The sequence below is a fragment of the Natator depressus genome, chromosome 4 (assembly GCF_965152275.1).
Source record: "Natator depressus isolate rNatDep1 chromosome 4, rNatDep2.hap1, whole genome shotgun sequence".
Taxonomy (NCBI): domain Eukaryota; kingdom Metazoa; phylum Chordata; order Testudines; family Cheloniidae; genus Natator; species Natator depressus.
The window spans coordinates 89764768-89781968 of record NC_134237.1 but is presented as its reverse complement, the minus strand read 5'-3'; the positions used below and the strand labels follow the sequence as shown (position 1 = coordinate 89781968).

The 17201-nt window shown below is 41.7% G+C and overlaps 1 protein-coding gene across 3 annotated transcripts in view; it reads right to left on the bottom strand.

Annotated features, from left to right (window-relative positions):
* Window positions 1–17201, bottom strand: part of LNX1 (ligand of numb-protein X 1) — a 127165-nt gene that overhangs the window by 22162 nt on the left and 87802 nt on the right. For all 3 annotated transcript variants that reach the window (XM_074951398.1, XM_074951399.1, XM_074951400.1), the window contains 2 exons: window positions 11356–11727; window positions 2805–2939 (listed from right to left, as the gene is read on the bottom strand). In XM_074951398.1, coding sequence (XP_074807499.1) covers window positions 2805–2939; window positions 11356–11727 — 507 coding nt within the window. The remainder of the gene's footprint in view (window positions 1–2804; window positions 2940–11355; window positions 11728–17201) is intronic.

Sequence of the window (17201 nt, the reverse complement as noted above, 5' to 3'; positions counted from 1 at the left end):
GAGAATCCACCACAACCCTTGGTACATTGTTCCTTGGTCAGTTACACTCACTGTCAAAAATCAGAGGAGACTTGAAGGCCTAAAGGCTCAGGATCTCCTTTTGCGGGGGCATGGAGGTGATGTGTGAAAGGGAAAGGCAGCTATGCAGCCTGCTCTCTCCAATCTTGATTTAACCACTCCAGAGCTCATCTGTCTTGGGGTGAAAAGGCCACAGAGGGGAGGAGTCAGGGATTAGGGGCTCCAGATAGCATGTTTCCCTTTCTACACAGCCAAAAAAGACATTTGTCAAGAGAGGGAGATTTGTTTCTGAGAAAAATCTCCATCTTCGCTGTGCCCTCCACTGGAGGGGTCACAAACTGCTGCCACTGGCCAGAAGCAGCACAGCCACTAAGCCAGCTGTGCTGTCACTGATGGGCCAGGAGACAGAGAGGCACAGACGCACACTCCAGCCACCTGTTGGGGGATTCTTGCAGTGGATCAGGAATTCCCTTATCTCCATATCCTATGTAACAAAATAAGGCCCCACCAGCTCCACGTAGGGTGCTGCAATGCCAACACAACTCCCTAAATCTCACAAGTCAATGCAGTTCCCCAAATCAACTTATAATTAATCAAGAATTCCTTTCCTGCACCACTTTATACAGGAAGAGAAGAAAGGGGCCCAAAGTTGGGCATGGAATAGAATTAATGTACTGAATTCCCCTGTACCATACCCATAGACCAGTAACACAAATATATTAGATATAGCAGACGCTCAGGCAGTCACTGGAAATCATGTGATAGTGTCATGAGTTAATTGCTATCCCACTCAGAGATCTCCCTAAGAATCATGAAAGCATTATTTCATTGGGAAGTAACGACTTGCAGATGCAGTATCAGCTAGGATTGTCTTGTGACAGGATGGCAGCAGCCTAGTGTCGTCTCTGCTGTTCTGGACAGCAGACGTGGGTCTGTTCTTACAGCATGAGGGAAGAGTTATGTCTGTGAATGGCATGCGAGGGTACAGGTAAGATGGAATATGCTGCAGGAAATACCATTTCGTAAAGGGCTGAATGAACATAATTGATAAAAGGAGGAAAACAACAAAGAGATGTTTATAAACATTTTTAAAATATGGGCCCATCCTTTTCTCCCCGCTGGCAGCTGCGTTCGGGAGCTGACAGCTGGCAGTGCAGTCTAAGAGGCATGTGGTCCTTTAAGGTCACAGTTGCCTGCTTCTCAGTCAGGACTGATTTTAAATGAGCCCTGCTGCTTTTTAAAGCCCCTAGTGACACGATCCTGTCTATATTCAGAACTCTCTCTTTGCTGGATAGCCGTGCTGTGGCACCAATCTCCTTTTAGGGATTCCACCCTTCTGTTGTGTATGTAGCTAGGACCCTGCTTTCTGTGTACTGGCTTCCAGGTGAAGGATACGCTGAATGACACACACTGCTGTCAGCTTTGTGGAAACTGTATGCTTGTTCTTTGTCATTTTCCTTAATCTAATAATACCTAGTCCTTACATAGGGCTTTTCTTCCATAGATCTCAAAGCACTTTACAAAGGAGGTCAGTAGCAGTATCATCATCCCCATTTTCATAGATTCTAAAGCCAGAAGAGACCACTGTGATCATCTCCTCTGACCTCCTGTATAGCACAGACCATAGAACTTCCCCAAAATCATTCCTAGGGCAGATCTTTTAGAAAACCATCCAATCTTGATTTAAAAATTGTCTGTGATAGAGACTCCACCATGACCCTTGGTAAATTGTTCCAATGGTTAAGTACACACACTGTTAAACATTTACACCTTATTTCCAGTCTGACTTTGTCTAGCTTCATCTTCCAGCCATTGGATGGTGTTGTACCTTTATCTGCTAGACTGAAGAGCCCATTATTAAATATTTGTTCCCTACATACATCCTTATAGACTGTGATCAAGTCACCCCTTAATCTTCTCTTTGTTAAGATAAATAGATTAAGCTCTTTAGTCTAACACTATAAAGGCAAAATTTCTAATAGTTTATTCATTTTTGTGGCTCTTCTCTGAACTCTCTCCAATCAACATCCTTCTGGAATTGTGGGCACCAGAACTGGACACAGGATTCCAGCAGTGGTTGCACCAGTACCAATTATAGAGGTAAAATTACCTCTTTACTCCTACTCGAGATTCCCCTTCTGATGCACCCCAGGATCACATTAGCTCTTTTGGCCACAGTGTTGCATTGGCAGCTCATGTTCAGCTGATTATCCATCATGACGCCTCAATCTTTTTCAGCCATTGCTTTCCATGATAGAGTCCCTCATCCTGTAAGTATGCCTTACATTCTTTGTTCCCAGATGTATATATTTTTATTTTACTGTATTACAGTGCATATTGTTTGCTAGCACACAATTTACTAAAAAGTGAATGATCGAGTAACGGTCACAGTAATCAACACCCAGATGTGGGAATATGACACCCAGTCTATGCAAGCTTCTTGCCTTCATGCTTTGCTCCAGATGGAATAAGTGCAGATAAGCCTCTTATTTTTGTTAGAATGCATTGCATTTTGCTGGCTCAGGCTGGGAGGCAGGTTTGTGTACAATATAGTATGTGTGTATAAAACTTTAGTCTCATTATTATCCTTCAGCTTCCTCTCTCCCAATCCTTCCAAACTGAGTCAAGACAGAAGCACTTCCTAGTGTATAAATAAAGATGATTTCTGTTCTTACATTTATACCGCAGAATAAGATGTGCTTCTCCTGCTGATAGGGTCTGGAGACAACAAAACCTTCTGTTTCCCACAGAAAGAACAGTAAATATAAGATAGATCCAGGCCTCACCTTGTTAGGATAGTTTCCTTCCGATGGGCAAGGCTGAGGACTGCCGTTGTAATTCCACTCAGCCTCCTGCAAGATGTCAGGGGTCTGCTGTCTGGTCTGCCGTGACACAATAAAGTGAACCCGCTTCTCACTGGCCTACATGACGAGACACAGATGTAAATCTGTCTGTTATGCAGCTACAAAGCCAATCTTTTCAGCACTAGAAATTCACAAAGTCCAGGTCTTAGTTAAGCTTGCTGTTATTTTCATTTTCTTTTGAGATGATATTTTGGGTTACAGATTTTGGTTAATTGAAGGCAATTCTTTTCTTTGCTCTACCCTTATTATCAGCTTGCTACAGGAGGAAATAATAATGTAAGTTCAGCTCAGTACAACACAGACTGCAAAACTGAAGTTAATCCTCTAAAAACCTATTTTCATGCATTCAAAATTTCCCCTGAATTAACAATCCTCTCGCTTGATAGTGCTGCTCAGTTCTTGCTTTTAGACATTTATTCTATTCACTTGTGTACATTAGCACAGCTAACTAGTGTCTCATGGTTACATCACATGTGTAAAACTAGGTCTACTACTGTTTGATGGAAACAGTGAAAGGAATGCTGCTTATCTCCGAATGATGGAAATGCTCACATTGAGGGGGGCTAGTGGCAGAATTTTGCAGGCTGCTAACATGACAAATGTAGTTTTACTTAGAGAAGGGGCCATGCTACTATTCTGAACAATATAATCTTAACAGACTAGTGTAACGGGAAGGAGGCAGCATGGAACAAACACAGGACTGGGAGCCAGGTACTCCAAAATTCAAATCCTGGCACTACTACTTGCTCAGGTAGACCTCAGAAAGTCATGAAACTTTTTAGTCTGTCTACTTTTTCCATCTGCAAATGGAGATCATAAAGACTGTGTCCCACAGATGTGGTGTGAGGATTCACTGATTTGTACATCGCTTTGAAGTTGCAAGATGCTATACTAGTTTAATTATTATAACTGTAAAGTCTCAGTGCAGTTGGATCAGTACTTGAGAGGCCAGTCCTACCTCCAGGAGTAGACAGCCAAATTCTGCTCTCAGTTAGATTGACTCCACTGAAGTCAACAGTGTTGTACTGGTAGAACTGAGAATAGAATTTAGTTGAGTAAATCCAATACGTGGTACTTTCCTAACATAAAAACAAACCAATACAAGAAAGAAAAATGTATGGTTAGCTTCAGTGGTTTAGAGATGTGCTGCTATATGGGAATATTCAAAGTTAATTTTCAGATACATAATATCTTGCTTTTCAGGCTGAAGTGGCTGGACAGGTTGCAGATACAAAAAGCTCAGTTGGCAGTACTTAATTTTTGCCAGGTCTTGCCAGGGCTCAGCCGCAGCACCTCTGGGCTTGGCAGTTCATAGTCCCGGCACTTCTGGGCTTGCTGCATCAGTTATGAATGTAAAAACTTGCTTGAGCCCTGGCACCTCTTTCATTACAATTTAAGCACTGGTTCTTGGGGACAAGGAGAGCCGCTAATGGCCTCCCGAGGGAGACTTGTTCGCTTGGGTTCAGGCTATTACTGTAATGTAGAGCCTCCCTGAAAGAGTTTAAAGGGGACAAAACATCACAGAGCTTCAGAAGCCTAAGGTGTTGGTCTGGGTTAGAACAGGCTCCAAGGAGAGAGAAGAGTGGAAAGGCATTTAAAAGAAGATGTAAACGAAACCTGGAATTCAACCCTACTCTCTCGAAAAGTCAACTCTCTCAATGACTTCAATGGCAGCTAGATTAGGTCCCTGAGTTTTATATTCTACAGTTAAACTTTTCCTCACTAGAGTCTGGTTCAAAGTTCTTTGCTGTGATTTCAAAAAATGTTTTGATGGGTTTTAAACTAATAATAAAAATAACCAATATTTCCAGTCTGAATTCCTCATACTGGGCTAGTTACTACTTCCAATGACATCAAAACAAGTTAGAAACATGCATTTCCCTGTAAGCTATGGTATATTAACACCTTGAATCTGAATCCACATGATACCTGAGACTGGAATCTTATGTTTCTTTTCTACCAACACACAGTAATCCCTAATCTGTGAAGATGTTTAAAACCTAGAAGCACAACACAAGACTAAATGACCCAATGGTGTAAAACCCCTTAACATGCAATTCTACTGTAAAAGAAACATTTTACAACTTCAGTTTAAAACTGTTCTCTCCCCACATGGCTTGTCTCAAAACTGATTATTTACAAGGTAGCTGTAAATTTGATTAATTCCTTGTAGAATGACTAGCAAAAGTTCAACAAGAGCATCTGTAGCAAATGTCCCATTTGTCTCTAGGTCACTCTAGTTGGGTCATTTCTCATAAATTCAGAGAATATTACAAAGTTATCAAAACACATCAGCTTCCAAGTCTACATTCTTCCATGTAAAAACCCAGTAAAATTTTTGCTGATTAGTATATTAATTGTTGTTTCAACTGGTCTCTCTCTCCTCTGCTAGTTGTTTTGCCCCAATTCCTCCATAGCTATTCATGACCAGAAAAGAAATAAAGATACAATACACTTGCTTTTAGCTTTGTTTCAGTACTGAACACAAACTGTAGCTTAAAGAGCCTACCAGAGTCAGATCCTCTGCTAAGACCAAAATGCACACGCAAAAAAGGGTCAGTGTGTCTTAAAACTCTCTTTTACACTAGCCTCATTCTGGAACTGCTCTGTGCAGACTATTCCCCTACACTGTGCTACGGGAGCCGGAGGGCTCCTTTAATTACACTGCTCTGCAATGGTCACCATTATTACTGTTATATGGCATCACCCGGATACCTCAGTTGAGATGGGGCTACACTGGGGCACGGGCCAACCCACAGTAAGGAACATCCTCATCCCAAAGAGTTTACAGGCTAAACAGACAATGGCCAAAAACACCATGGGCTGTTCCGTGCAGCTCAGAGGATTCTGTCTTTTCCTCTTTCCCGTCAGCTACATTAGCAGCAGGGAGAGTAAGTGGTACCCAAACCTTAGCTTTGGTTCTGGGCCACTGGCAGATCCCCTCCAGTTCAGTGAAACTGGCTTTACAGCCAAATTATATGTTGTGTCAGTGCAGAATAGGCACCCTGCACTGGAGGAACTAGCCCAAAAATCTTGACAAAAAGGTAACATAAGAACATAAAAATGGCCATACTGGGTCAGACCAAAGGTTCATCCAGCCCAGTATCCTGTCTGCTGACAGCGGCCAATGCCAGGTGACCCAGCGGGAGTGAACCTAACAGGTAATGATCAAGTGATCTCTCTCCTGCCATCCAGCTCCTCCCTCTGACAAACAGAAGCTAGGGACACCATTCCTTACCCATCCTGGCTAATAGCCATTAATGGACTTAATCTCCATGAATTTATCCAGTTCTCTTTTAAACCCTGTTATAGTCCTAGCCTTCACAAACTCCTCAAGCAAGGAGTTCCACAGGTTGACTGTGTGAAGAAGAACTTCCTTTTATTTGTTTTAAACCTGCTACCCATTAATTTCATTTGGTGGCCCCTAGTTCTTATATTATGGGAACAAGTAAATAACTTTTCCTTATTCACTTTCTCCACACCACTCATGATTTCATATACCTCTATCATATCCCCCCTTAGTCTCCTCTTTTCCAAGATGAAAAGTCCTAGCCTCTTTAATCTCTCCTCATATGGGACCTGTTCCAAACCCCTAATCATTTTAGTTGCCCTTCTCTGAACCTTTTCAAATGCCAGTATATCTTTTTTGAGATGAGGAGACCACATCTGTATGCAGTATTCAGGATGTGGGTATACCATGGATTTATATAAGGGCAATGAGATATTCTCCATCTTATTATCTATCCCTTTTTTAATGATTCCTAACATCCTGTTTGCTTTTTTGACTGCTGCTGCACACTGCGTGGGCATCTTCAGAGGACTATCCACGATGACTCCAAGATCTCTTTCCTGATTAGCTGTAGCTAACTTAGCCCCCATTATATTGTAAATATAGTTGGGGTTATTTTTTCCAACGTGCATTACTTTACATTTATCCACATTACTTTTCATTTGCCATTTTGTTGCCCAATCACTTAGTTTTGTGAGATCTTTTTGAAGTTCTTCACAGTCTGCTTTGGTCTTAACTATCTTAAGCAGTTTAGTATCGTCTGCAAACTTTGCCACCTCACTGTTTACCGCTTTCTCCAGATCATTTATGAATAATTGAATAGGATTGGTCCCTGGACTCATCCTTGGGGAACGCCACTAGTTACCCCTCTCCATTTTGAAAATTTACCATTTATTCCTATCTTTTGTTCCCTATCTTTTAACCAGTTCTCAGTCCATGAAAGGATCTTCCCTCTTATCCCATGACAACTTAATTTACGTAAGAGCCTTTGGTGAGGGACCCTGTCAAAGGCTTTCTGGAAATCTAAGTACACTATGTCCAATGGATCCCCCTTGTCTACATGTTTGTTGACCCAGTCAAAGAACTCTAATAGATTGGTAAGACATGATTTCCCTTTACAGAAACCTTGTTGACTTTTGCCCAACAATTTATGTTCTTCTATGTATCTGACAATTTTATTCTTAACTACTGTTTCAACTAATTTGCCCGGTACTGACATTAGACTTACCAGTCTGTAATTGCCGGGATCACCTCTAGAGCCCTTTTTAAATATTGGCGTTACATTAGCTATCTTCCAGTCATTGGTACAGAAGCTGATTTAAAGGACAGGTTACAAACCATAGTTAATAGTTCCGCAATTTCACATTTGAGTTCTTTCAGAACTCTTGGGTGAATGCCATCTGGTCCCAGTGACTTGTTACTGTTAAGTTTATCAATTATTTCCAAAACCTCCTCTAATGACACTTCAATCTGTGACAATTCCTCAGATTTGTCACCTACAAAAGATGGCTCAGGTTTGGGAATCTCCCTAATATCTTCAGCCGAGAAGGCTGAAGCAAAGAATTCATTTAGCTTCTCTTCAATTAATTTATCGTCTTTAAGTGCTCCTTTTGTATCTCGATCGTCCGGGGACCCCACTGGTTGTTTAGCAGGCTTCCTGCTTCTGATGTACTTAAAAACATTTTGTTATTACCTTTTGAGTTTTTGGCTAGCTGTTCAGGCTCTTTTTTGGCTTTTCTTATTACATGTTTACTCTTAATTTGGCAGTGTTTATGCTCCTTTCTATTTACCTCACTAGGATTTGACTTCTGCTTTTTAAAGATGCCTTTTTATCTCTATGCCTCTTTATCTTTTTATCACTGCTTCTTTTACATGGTTGTTAAGCCACGGTGGCTCTTTTTTAGTTCTTTTACTGTGTTTTTTAATTTGGGGTATACATTTAAGTTGAGCCTCTATTACGGTGTCTTTGAAAAGTGTTCACGCAGCTTGCAGGGATTTCACTCTAGCCACTGTACCTTTTAATTTCTGTTTAACTAACCTCCTCATTTTTCTTATAACTAACCTCCTCATTCTACTTATAATTTAGGTCTAAAGTAGAATAATCCACCAGATCACCTCTATGGGTAAAGTTCATTTCTCCATAATGAAGTGGTGAGCTCTATTGTACTCATTTAAAAAACTCTTCTTGCTTTGGTTAGACACTCATTCCTTCATATCAGAAAAATTGTATTATATGGCAATATCTAGTGTGAAAAAATACACAGAGGAAGAGAAAGGAGATAAACAATGTGTTGTTGTTCCTATGTTTCCTGAACCGGCACTGACATCCATACAGGCTGAGGCCTGATTTTCTACTCCCTTGCACAATTTGTTCTCATTTGAACCTGTGCAAAGTGGGTCTAGAATGTTACCATCCAGATTTGGTAGCTCTTTACCCTTAATTTGCACTCCCTTTGCACAGGTGTAAATGACTGCACAAGCCCGAGAAACTGTGGAGAATTAGCTCCTGGGGGTGTGGCTGAGGAGAACATTTAGCCACTGGATAAGGATTTGCCTTTAAAGTGAATAGCCTATCAAGTGAGACGTTGGTATGGAAACAAGTGATTGGATGGCACATGCAAAAATCAACAAGATTTCACTGTTTTTCATCTGAGCATTTGGGGAGCATAATTCCATGACTTTGCTGCATCATTCTGGGGTCCCTGCTTATAATTTAGGTCTAAAGTGTGATATCTGACCCATCCTCACCATAGGTGATGGGGCAAATGTCCAAAATCCAAATTTTGTGATTTATGCACATCCCTAATTACCACCTTTACATTTTCTTCATTTCAGCTTTTGTGACTGAGTTTATAACAGCCAGACACCTAATCTACTGATTAACAAGTACTTAATATGTGCTAATATCTAATTGCTAGGGCTGATGAGTCAGACCTCTCTCAGCTGTACATCATTTAGGAGCCAAATCTAATCATGCTCTACAGAAACCTGATTTTCTCTCAGCTTTATTCAGTGCAATAAGTCAGGAAAGTGAAGCTATAGGACAAGATAATAAAAGGATAATCATCACCACCACCTAAGACATATAGTTCTTTACAAATGTTAATTTACGGTTATTTATATTTTAAAACTGATCCCATACTTTGAACTTCCTGTACTATTATTTTTTGGTTCCTTGTCTAACAAGAGCATCCCCGCATTTGGGTCTTGGCAGGTGGAGTGTTGTTGAGAAAGAAGAGGGGGAAGTACTGTGCTGTGTAAAAAGCAGATGCAAAACATTTGTGGCCTCTATATAATCGTTCTCCTCTGAAATAATGTGGAAACAAGCAAGGAGATTTATCAAAAACATGACAAAAAGGACACACAGGCTGGGAATTCTGTGCTAGGCAAATGTGATTCATGGAGCTCACATTGGTGCAATGTGATCCTGGCCTGTTTGGAAACATGAGTCAAAGTCTTTGATGGGCGTGTTGTTTAAATCCCCAGAGGCTGGTGTGCGTTTCAAGTATTTATATAAATAACATCCATTCTGTAGAACTAGTAAGAGCTTTAGTTGTTTTTAAACATGTGTGTGAATGGTCTCATTTTTTCCATCTCTTCCAAAACGGAGTGTGTGTTTTCTACATGTGAAGCATTGTTGCTTTGTTTTTTAAGCCTAAGGAAAATGTTCCAGGAATACGAATTTTCATGAGGGTTTCATTTCATACGTTGCTCTCCCAAGAGAGCATCCGCCTTTCTATTAGTAATCTACACAAGGAAAACCAGAACACCACTCAGTCAGGATTCCAGCAACTAACATTATGCAAAATGGTGTACAGTCTTGCTCCCCAGCCAGAACGTACTCTACTTGGATTAGGCTGACATGGGAATATACCCATTGAAACACAGCTGAATAAATGAACATTTTCCAACTCTGCTACAGACTTTCAATACACTGGAGCCCATGAATCTATGCTAAAAACAAGCCTGTTACAAACAGTACACTGAGCTGAAGTCTCTTCTCGCTCAAGCCCATGTTACTTCACTGAAGTCAGTAGGCTTATGCAAAGGACAGAGGGGAGAATCTGGCCTGATCTGTTGTCTTTGCATTTCTACATGCGAAATGCTTCCATACACATGTATGCTTCACCCCACCAAACCAGACAAGCAGAATAAGCACAATGACTCTGTTATAAATGCAGGGTTTAGCAGTAAATGACTCTTGGTTGTTTTGCCGGTAGCACTTCGCCATTTTAAAGAGAAAAAATTAAAGTTTAGGTCTTAAAAAAAGACTAATCCAAATGGCTGTGTGTGTGGGTGGAGGATGTGGAAAGAAATCAGGTTTGTAGTGGGGAGCAGAGTTTAGTGTTCTGTGGGCAATTTAAGTGTATTTGGTTTTGTAATTTTGGTAGGGATGCCTAGTACCTTGGATAGATGCCCCTTTTAATTTTTTGTATATATGTAAACAAACAATAGACCTAATCTATACAAATCTTCCCCAAAGTGCCTGGCTCTCCAAATGCAGGGTGTAGGTGTGGCCCACCTCTGGTACAGAATCATAGAAGATTAGGGTTGGAAGAGACCTCAGGAGGTCATCTAGTCCAACCCCCTGCTCAAAGCAGGACCAACCCTAATTAAATCTTCCCAGCCACTGTTACTGTAAATGGTATCCATAGAAACCACTTAGACTGGAAGAAGATACATACGTTACCAATGTTTTCTCTTCTTGGCAGAGAGCAGGGCAACAGAACTCCTAATATCCTTTGACAAAGGGTATAATTCTAATGCTTCCATCACCCCTACCGTGATGCCTGTCCCAAGCGGGGTAGTACTGAGCACATCAGCAAGTCTGGCATCCAACAAGTTAAAAATTGTATTGCTGACAGGCAGAATACACAAGAGATTAAATCTAGTTTAAAATCATAACTAGGCCTCTTGAATACTCTTGTACATATAGAGATGTCCGCTATTTTTATGGAGTTCTTGGCCAGTATGGGTAAAGTTCTATTCTCATTTTCACCCATGTACCCTCCTTGAAGGCAATGGGGTTGCAAAAGTTTAAGTGATAGCAGAATCTGACCCGTGGCATTCACCCTGCCACTTGATATGACTCATACTGTGGCACAGCATTGGATGAGGGAATTATGGTTTTTTTCAGTCTATTTAAAGGAGTTCAGAAACTGGGGTCAAGTCATCATGACAAACCTGTATCAGCTGGGCTGCATTTTCCGGACTGCCGTACCGAAGATCATGGCCATTAATAGCTAACACCCGGTCATTTTCTTGAAGCTGTCCATCACGGGCAGCTACACCTTGTTCCAGCAAGTTGAAAATAAATACCCCGGGTTCATCTGCCTTGCGGACCAGCTTTATTCCCAGCTGCTCATCTGGGCTGCCTCTGTTTAGAACCACATGAAAACTGTCATCCCTGTTGTAGTGAGCGTCAAGAGAAAGTCCGTTGTTTCGGTATCGGTACCTCTGCTCTCTAAGCACAGTGAGTCGGAGCACCTGACAAGGCTGCTTCAAAACTGACAGGGCATAGTTGTGAGGAACATTGATGATGTCCATGCCGTTCACCTGGAAGAGAGAACCATTAATCAGCAACGTAAAGAAGCATCTAATCTGAACTGGCACTGCAGACAGCTGATCTGTTTACACAGATGTGTCCATGTTCACTGACGTGCAGTGTTTGAAATGGTGTCACACAAGAGGCCAAGTTTTTATTATATAATATCCTCCCCCCAAGGACAGGACGCAGCGTACACTTACTGTCTTTTTCCTCTCTCACTGATTGTCTCCAGACATAACTGTTATTTTTCAGTTTATTATTGCCCCTCTTCAGGCCCCAATCTCCTTTTGTGTATCTTCATTTTATTCCACTAGTTTCTGATTTCAAACCCAGCTACCTTTCCTCCCACTCCCACTCCTTTTCTGCAGTGTCCTTGTTCATTATCTTACATCCACTGTGGTAACAGTAGACAGTCCCCAATTTCCGACCTCACTAAAGAGCTTCTCATTAAAATGGGCAGGAAAAGCTCTAAGTAGTTTTAATTCACTGTGGTCCAGAATCTCAGCTTGAAGCTATGCTGATTTACATCAGCTGAGGAACTGGCAATTCATGTTTCCCTCCATTTCCTGGGTCAGAAGAGTTCATGTTTCTTTCAAATGGCTTCAAACAAAGAACTTTAAATCAATCCTACAATTTTTGTTCTGTAAAACTGATTGGCTACTGCACTTTATCCTTACTAAATGAAAAACATTTGCAGGGTTTAAATTTGCTGGAGGAAAAAACAAACTAGACAACAGCATCTATGTAGCTTTACAATATAATAGCAGACCCATTTAACATTTAAAAATGTTTCCATACTGCAACAAAAAGATCCCCAGCAGGGGTAAAACAACTCAGCTTGGCTTGGTTTTGTAAACAGCTTCTGTGGCCACTAACTGTATGCTCTGCTAACCTGTTATCATCATACTCTCAGTAATGCTGCAACTCTACTGAGACCAGAACAAAAGAAAAACAGACTTAGGCTATGTCTACATTTAAACCATTACAGCAACATAGCTGCATTGCCATAGCGCTTCAGTGTGGACACTCACTCAAGCAACAGGAGGGGTTCTCCTTTTGCAGTAGTTAATCCACCTCCCCAAGAGGCAGTAGCTAGGTTGACAGAAGAATTCTTCCATTGATCTCGCACTGTCTAGGGGGTCAGGTTGGCTTAACTACTAGCTTTTCAGACCCCAGAGCAATGTAGCTGGGTCAGTCTAACTTTTTAATGTAGACCTGGCCTTAAAACTTCAGTAACTCTGGATAGGCTTCTCCTCCAGTTACCTACAAGTATTATGTAGAGGAGAATTTAACTAGGACAAGGAATACATAGACCAAGCGCACAATCCTGCATTATTGACTACAAATGGAATTTTTGATTCTGATCTTGCTTTCATTGAAGTTGATGGCAAAACTCCTTTAAGGGAAAAGGATCAGGCCCCAAGTGGACAATCAAATCTTAATATCTAATGTCATGATGCTGTGAGGTGCTGAGTACCTCCCCAGCAGGACGCTGAGTGTCCTCAGCTATCACTGATGTCAATGGCAGTTGAGAAAGCTCAGCAACATTCAGATGGTGCTCCGCATCTCAAAAGATCAGGCCCTGTTAGATTACTAGTAAAGAAAACTTAGTAAGAGAATTCAGCAGAGTGTTCAGTCCCACTAGATGTACTGTACACCAAAGGTCATAAAACAGGGATTGTGAAAGTAGACACCAAGCTTGCTGTGAAAAGTTATAGCTGTGGGGGAATCCTGCAGTATAAATCTAAAGGGACTCCATCAGCTACACACCCTGAAGGTAACGAAAGAAGGGAACTAGTTCTGTCTTTGTTCAGTACTATTGTGCTATTGCTCTTCTCTTTTAAGAATTGAAATACTGCAGCTTTTAGTAGCCATGCAGGCCTCAGAAGCTCACAGGCACAGTGCGAGAAATGGTACTTGCAGCAGAAGCCACAGCTGAAATATGCAAAAACCAGATTATTTTAAAGCAGTTGGCCTCATTTTTTTGCCCATCCATCATCCATTTCTATGGAAACAGGTATGGAAGTAGCAGCTGACAGCCAGCGTCACCTCGTTATTCAAGCTTGCTTATAGATTTCAGCTGTTGCCACTGACTGTGCTGTTTACCAAACAGCACCTACAGAATTAGGGTCTCATCCTGCCAGGTGCTGAGAGTCTCTCAGTGCCAATGAGAACTGAAGGCACTAACTACCTGTTGTATCAACCAGACAAGGTACTAACAAGCTTCAACAGGCCTTTATTCTTAAAGTGGAAACCTCTTTACTAAGCTGCTGCTGCACCCTCTGTACCTCTCTCCCAGCCTCTCAACTCCTGCTCCTTCCTTCCGGTTTCCTTTCCTTTCACACTCCCAACAGCCAGTGCTCCCAATTCTAATAATTACCAGCAACCTCTAAACACCAATTCCCTCCTCTTTTAAGAAACTCTCCCAATTAAAATAAACATTATTGTTCTACCCACAGGAACAAATATGAAACAAGACACTATACTGTTGGCAGAAATATTACACTGAAAACACTGTAGATACTACATAACATAGTCTCTAGCCCAGACAGGTGGTCATCTGGGTCTGACAGGCCGTCTCTCAAGCCCCGGTTCCAGTGCAATGTCTTGTTGTGTTGGTGCTATGGTGAAGTCATCCAATGCAGACTGGGTGTTGGCATAATCTCCTCTTGATGCATAGGCAGGTGCAAGATAAGAAGCATTCCATACCCACCCATCAGAAAGTCGATAGGTGTAAGGTCCCTTCTTCTCTATGATTTTAAGAGGAGCTGAGAATTTATGGTCCCCTTTGCATAAAATTCCAGGTTTTCATATTCTAACGAAGGAACCACACTCAAACTTTGGTTCCTTAGCACCCCGCCGCTTGTCTGTGAAAGCCTTAAACTTTGCTTGGTTCTGTTCAATTGTTTTTCTCACATCATCTTCAGCTGGGGCCTCAGGTCATGCCTTTAACAATCCAGCAATGTTCAGTTTAGTATTCATCTGTTTCCCATGCAGTAACTCTGCGAGTGATCTTTGCGTTGTGGCATGTCGTGTAGCCTGGAATGCTTGCAAGAAATCAGTAGTGAAGGGTATCCACAATTGCCCTTCCAGTTTAGCCATTTGCAAACTCTCTTTCAAACTTCTGTTAAACCGTTCCATTTCCCCATTGGCTTGAGGGTAATGTAGGGATGACCTTCTATGTAAAATGTTCCTCTGTGCTAGAAAAATTTCAAACTCCAGGGAAGTAAATTGACTACCATTATCTGAAACCAGTTCTTTGGGGTTACCTTCCCTGCTAAAAACGGAAGAGAGGAACTTAATTACTGTAGCAGAAGAGATTTGCGATATAAATGCTACCTCAGGCCATTTACTGAAATAGTCTATTAAAGTGATGGCATAACAGCAGTCAATTGGAGCAGCATCAAAGGGTCCTACAATGCCAATCACCACTTTTTTCCATGCAGATTCAGGAAGGGGAACAGGCTGTAATGGAGGGGTACATGTCGCTGCTGTCTTATTATGCATTGGCAAGTGACACAGGATTTTATGAAAAAAGAAAAGGAGGACTTGTGGCACCTTAGAGACTAACAAATTTATTTGAGCATAAGCTTTTGTGAGCTACAGCTATAGCCCTGTAGCTAACAAAAGCTTATGCTCAAATAAAATTGTTAGTCTCTAAGGTGCCACAAGTACTCCTTTTCTTTTTGCGGATACAGACTAACACGGCTGCTACTCTGAAACCTAGGATTTTATGAGTGCTTCAGTTTGAGAGTCCATCCCTGGCCACAAATACAGATCCCGTAGTTGTTTGGTTCGGACAATTCCTTGATGAGTATCGTGTGCCAGGTGTATGAGTTTTGACTGTAATTCTTCTGGTACAAGAAGCCCGTGTGTACCTCATAGGACACAGCCATCAAAGAAAGTTCATCCCAAACTCTAAAATAAGGCAGCAAAACTGGGTCAAGGTTTTTATGGTGACTGGGCCATCTCTTTGTCAGAAATTCCCATAGTTTTTGTTGAATTGGACACGCTGAACAAGCAGCTTGAAATTGTTCTCTTGTAACTGCAGTGAGAGTGCTTGTAATAAGCGCAACCACTACATCCTCATCCTCCGGGGGACATCTGGTGAAGGCAATCAGCAACCACATTTTGGTTTCCAGGCTTATATTCCAGTTCATAATTGAAAGAGAGCAGTCTTGCAGACCATCGAGCAACACGGTATCCTGCTCTTCCCAGTCCTTTCATGGTGAGCAACGTCATCAAGGGCTGTGGTCTGTGCGCAACTTGAACGTGCGGCCCCACAGGTAAGTTCTCCATTTTTCAGGAGCCCAAACACAAGCAAGTGCTTCTTTTTCATCTGTAGAATATTTTCTCTCAGCATTACTTAGCGTCCTTGAAGCAAATGCAACAGTCCTCTCTGTTTCAGAGTAACAGCCGTGTTAGTCTGTATTCGCAAAAAGAAAAGGAGTATTTGTGGCACCTTACAGACTAACCAATTTATTTGAGCATAAGCTTTCATGGGCTACAGCTCACTTCATCAGATGCATACTGTGGAAAGTGTAGAAGATCTTTTTATATACACATAAAGCATGAAAAAATACCTCCTCCCACCCCACTCTCCTGCTGGTAATAGCTTATCTAAAGTGATCACTCTCCTTACAATGTGTATGATAATCAAGGTGGGCCATTTCCAGCACAAATCCAGGGTTTAACAAGAACGTCTGGGGGGGGGTAGGAAAAAACAAGGGGAAATAGGTTACCTTGCATAATGACTTAGCCACTCCCAGTCTCTATTCAAGCCTAAGTTAATTGTATCCAATTTGCAAATGAATTCCAATTCAACAGTTTCTCGCTGGAGTCTGGATTTGAAGTTTTTTTGTTGTAATATAGCAACTTTCATGTCTGTAATCGCGTGACCAGAGAGATTGAAGTGTTCTCCGACTGGTTTATGAATGTTGTAATTCTTGACATCTGATTTGTGTCCATTTATTCTTTTACGTAGAGACTGTCCAGTTTGACCAATGTACATGGCAGAGGGGCATTGCTGGCACATGATGGTATATATCACATTGGTGGATGTGCAGGTGAACGATCCTCTGATAGTGTGGCTGATGTTATTAGGCCCTGTGATGGTGTCCCCTGAATAGATATGTGGGCACAGTTGGCAACGGACTTTGTTGCAAGGATAGGTTCCTGGATTAGTGGTTCTGTTGTGTGGTATGTGGTTGCTGGTGAGTATTTGCTTCAGGTTGGGGGGCTGTCTGTAGGCAAGGACTGGCCTGTCTCCCAAGATTTGTGAGAGTGTTGGGTCATCCTTCAGGATAGGCTGTAGATCCTTAATAATGCGTTGGAGGGGTTTTAGTTGGGGGCTGAAGGTGACAGCTAGTGGCGTTCTGTTATTTTCTTTGTTAGGCCTGTCCTGTAGTAGGTGACATTATCGGGGATAGTGTTCTTGACGGCTTGTAGTCCATCTTTGTGTGGAATGTTGGTGTAGAGGGCT